The sequence below is a fragment of the Panicum virgatum genome, chromosome 1N (assembly GCF_016808335.1).
Source record: "Panicum virgatum strain AP13 chromosome 1N, P.virgatum_v5, whole genome shotgun sequence".
Classification (NCBI taxonomy): Eukaryota; Viridiplantae; Streptophyta; class Magnoliopsida; order Poales; family Poaceae; genus Panicum; species Panicum virgatum.
The window spans coordinates 64,255,073-64,259,573 of NC_053145.1; the positions used below are offsets into that span (position 1 = coordinate 64,255,073).

At 61.4% G+C, this 4,501-nt stretch overlaps 1 protein-coding gene across 1 annotated transcript; it reads right to left on the bottom strand.

Moving 5' to 3' along the window:
• Positions 1-766: 766 nt before the first annotated feature.
• Positions 767-4,202, bottom strand: LOC120657432 (protein SMAX1-like). The gene is made up of 3 exons (XM_039935737.1): positions 2,871-4,202; positions 2,491-2,731; positions 767-2,380 (listed from the first exon to the last, which is right to left on the bottom strand). Exons 1-3 carry the CDS (start codon positions 4,034-4,036, stop codon positions 974-976), a joined length of 2,814 nt encoding a protein of 937 aa, XP_039791671.1. The 5' UTR covers positions 4,037-4,202; the 3' UTR covers positions 767-973.
• Positions 4,203-4,501: the final 299 nt, after the last annotated feature.

Here is a 4,501-nt window from a genome sequence, read left to right on the forward strand (position 1 = left end):
TTGTTCAGAAGTTCTCAAACTTGAACGGAGTGGGGCGCCACGGTCCCGATTGTTGCGCCAGGAGCAGTGGGCAGTGGTCGCTATGTGAAGACGAGAGGGCATGAAGAGTATGGTCAGGAAAGGACAAGTCCCAACCCTCATTAATGAAGAAGCGATCAAGTTGTATCAACGTAGGATGTCGTCTCTCGTTGCTCCAAGTAAATTTGCGATTTTGCATATGTATCTCTTTTAGTTCACAGAAATCAAGCGCCGCTCGGAATTGCCGCATAAGTCGTAGATTTAAATTTCTGTTATTCTTATCGCGTGCTCTGTAAATCAGGTTGAAGTCGCCCAGAAGAAGCCAATTTACACCCGGCGACGGCTTGATGGCTCGAATGTGCTGTAGAAAAGGCCCATACACTGAAGTCAGCCGGAAAGTCGTACCCGAGTTCCTCATTGTGACCGTCGCACTTATTGAGAAGCTCCCAATCTGGATGTCGCTGAAGAGGGCTGTGTTCTCATTCCAGAGAATAATGATGCCACCCCTTGTACCTTGCGCAGGTTTGTGTATGAAGTTGTTAAGACGAAACCCTCCCAGGAAACATGCCAAAGCACTATCAACATTCTGGAGTTTAGTTATTAGAGCACTTGGTTTTTCAAATTCAGATGCATGCAGCAGCAGCAGCAGCAAGCATGATCGATCCTCTACCGAATAATATAATTGTTCAGCAGATGTATATGGTTGCCAAGTGAATCCACGACCTCGATCGGTGAAATAGAGGCAAAATGAGAAACAAGAGCTACTCTAGCTAGCTTCTAGATCCCGTCTCGAACTTAGTTATGATTGCTACTACTTCAATTCTCCACCGAAACAAAAAGTGATTGCTGAAACTTTACATGAATGTACCAATGTACACCGTGCATGCTTGATCACATTTTGATGATCAGCGAGAGTGAAAGAAGAAAGACGTCAAGGTTGGGCTAGCCATGCGCTTCAGTTGCCGTCGACCGTCACGGGCATAGGGAACACCTCGCCGCCCTTCCTCCGGCCCCCGCTTCCCTCCACCGTCGCTCCGTCGACGTCGTTGGTGCTCAAGCTTCGCTTGAACTGCCGTAGGCTAGGGCACAGCACCTCGCCGGCCCACGCATCCAGCAGGGGCGTGGCCGTCGTCCTCACCGCACCGGCGGCTAGCCTGTCCAGCAAGCCGTCATCGACGTGAACTGATGGCCACCCGCCGCCCGTGATGTCTCCCGACTTCGCCGGCACCAAGTCGGAGAAGCTCCGCTTCAGGGGCTCCAAGTTGACCGGCTTGAACACGACCACTCCGTCCACGGCTTTGATGAGCTCGGACACATTCGATGGCGCCGGGCACCTGGCCGGAGCGGGATGGCCGAAGTCCTGATCGTGCTCCACGGTGAGGTCACTGGACGAGTTCCGTGATCCCTCGCCGCCGCTGTCACCAATGGCGTCGATATGATCATCGGACATGGACAAATTCAAGTCCAGGGGGAGCGGCTCGCGTGCGGACGACTCTTTGCGTGCCCTTGTGCGCCGCCGGTCTTCTTCTCCTTCAAGCTCCCGCTCCGGCCTGCGCTTCCCAGTCCCGTGCTCCAGACTCCATGGCAGGTCTGGAAGGGGTGCGGCTTCTTGAGAGTTCCTCAAGTGATCCGGCGACGGCAAGGACCATTGCGACATCACGACGAAGATGTTGCTGCCGAGGGCGACGTCGCGGCCGCGCGAGTCCGCGAGCCGGCCGGACTCGATCGCGCGCATGATCGACCCCTGCACGACGTTGTCGGCGTGGTCGACGCCATCGAGCACGACGACGCGGAACGGGTTCGCCCGTATCGCCTCGGCCACGCGATCCAGCGCCGTCCGGCCACGGCACGACACGACGGACTCGCCGCCGTCGTCGCCGGCTGGCGGGCAGCCGAGACGCACGGTGACGGCGCCCGTGCCGAAGACGGACTTGGAGAGCGCCTCGGCCATGTTCCTCTTTCCGACCACGTCTGGCCCGGCAAAGACGATCCACGCGTCGGCCTTGGCCCCCGTGCCGCGGCGCTTGCCTTCACCGGACTTGGCCTTGGCGATCGCACTGGCAACAGCAGCGGCGGCCTCGGGCTGCCATCTCACCGCCTCCGTGAGCCGTTTCACGAGCACCTTGTCGTCCGCCTCACACGCCGGCCTCGCCGCCGCCAGGCCAAGCGCAAGATCCGTGTCCACCGTACCTCTAGGTTGCACCGATGGCCACACCGGCGGCGGCGGCGCCTGCACGTTGCCAAGAATACTGGCCCCGTTCCACTCCGAGCAAGTGACCAGAGGTGGCCGGCCATGCGAGTGCAGCTGCGCGCACCGGTCGCGCCACCGGCGTCGCAGCTCGTCAGCCTCCCGAGCCTTCTCCTGCAAAGCGACAGGTTCCACGTGTCAGACCGTTGCCTACTACGACATAGAAGTTGAGACGTGCATGACGTGGACACGACGTGCAACTGCCAAAAAAAAAAACTACCGACCTGCGCGCGGTCCACGGGGCGTGCGCTGGTCGGCATCCCGATCTGCAACCACTGCGACATCGGCTGCTCGGCGTGACAGGGAGCGCGCTCGGCCGAAGCCATCTCGGCGCGCTCGCGCTCGTAGCCGTCGACGCAGGCGTTGCAAAGGCTCGGCGCCCGTGGCATTGTGGCCGTCATCGCCGTTGACAACACCTCGACCGAGCTGCTCAGGATGCCCCTGGTAGCTCCGAGTCCTCCGACACTGTCCGTCACATCAGGAAAACAAACATAGGATTCAACGATCAACTGTTCTGTCAGATTTTATGATCAACTGTTCTGTGAGATTCCTGAAAAAGAAAATATGAGACAGATGATGCAGTGATCGGGGCAGAGAAGCGAACCTTGGCGAGAGCCCGAGCGGCGGCGGCGGCGGCGGAGGCCTCGGCGTGATGGGCACGGCCTGGAGATCCCACTCGCTCTCCAGCGCCGGGTGGTACACCTGGCATTTCAGGTACGTGGCGCAGGTCGCCGTGCCGATCACCCAGACGCGGCGGTCGCCTTCGCCGGACTGATTCAGAACCCGGGCCATCTCGGCCACAGCGGCTCGCGCGGTGTCGAGCACCACGTCCCTCCTGATCTTGTCTTGCTCTCCCGCGCACCTTTCCTCGACGAGCCACTGCAGGTTGCCGAGGTTGACCACGACGCCGGCGCTGCTCGATGCCGATCTCACCACCTCGCCGAGCTCCTTGATCTTGGCGATGAGTTCCGCCCTGTCCATGTCGACCAAGTCGCCGGACTCTTTCGGGAAGGAGATGACTCGCGCGTTGCCGAGGCGCTGCCTCTGTATGAGCGTGACCACCTCCTGCACCACGGCGTCCACGTCCACCGTGTCGCCGACGAGCACCGGGTTGCGCTTCTTGCCCCTCTTGAGCACCTCCACCACTTTGGCCACCTCCTCCTCCCGGTGGGAGGCCTGCCGCTGCATCACCAGGGCGTTGACGTACACGCCGGAGTCGGGGGCCGCCGGATCGGAGAGGGACCTGAGCATGGCCGCCTTGACGACCGTGCTGGAGAAGGACGCCTCGCGCATGACGCGCGCCACGGACGGGTCGTCGAGGATGGCGAGCACGAGGTGCGGCACGCCGACGCGGTGGTCGTCGGCCTCGACGCCGCCGCTCCCGATGCGGCGGTGGTGCGCGTAGGCGCGCTTGAGCGCGGCCGCGAGCGCGTTGGAGAGCGGCGGCGCGGCCGCGTGGAAGGCGCCGCCGTCGTGGTGCTGGAGCTCCGTGGAGGTGGGGAGGCGGTCGAGGGCGACGGAGAAGCACAGGTCGAGCGCGCGGCACCGGAGCGGGTGCGGGGACGCGAGGCCCGCGACGCAGGCGTCGCGGAGCAGCGGCGCCGGGCCGGAGAGCAGCGCGGCCGCCGCGTGGAGCGGCGTGGTGTGCGCGTGGCGGCGCCTGGACGCGTCCGCCGCGGCGCGGGACAGAACGGCCGCGGCGTCGGGTGTCAGCGGCGGCGCGGCCGACGGCAGCGTGGCGACGGCGGGGGCAGCCGCGTAGGCTCTCATGCCTGTGGTGGTCGCCGTCCGCCGCTGCGGTCAGTCACCGGCGGGCGGTTGCGGTTGCGGTGGTGTTATAGGTTTAGCTGCGTGCGGGAGGTGTACGTGGTTTGGTTTGGAGATGTGATTGAGCTCCGAGACTTGGGAGTGGTGGTAAACAGGCGAAGCGTGCGTGCAGCTGAAAAAGAGGCGGGGACAGCAAGGAGATTATTTAACGTGCAAGCATGTGTATGTGCTTCTGGCAGAGTGGGCCCGACGCATCAAGCCAGCAGAAGAACTATTATTCAGGATGGGCCCTCAAAAATTGCGGAGTTCGGATGTTGTGCGAAGGATGTTCACTGTCATTTTACTTGGGATTATTTTTACCCATGTCACTTGAAGTCACTTTATACCTCTAGGCTAGCCAATGACGACATATGAGATGTCCTACGTGTCATTGACACAGGCTAGTAGTATACCTCTAGGCTCGCCTAT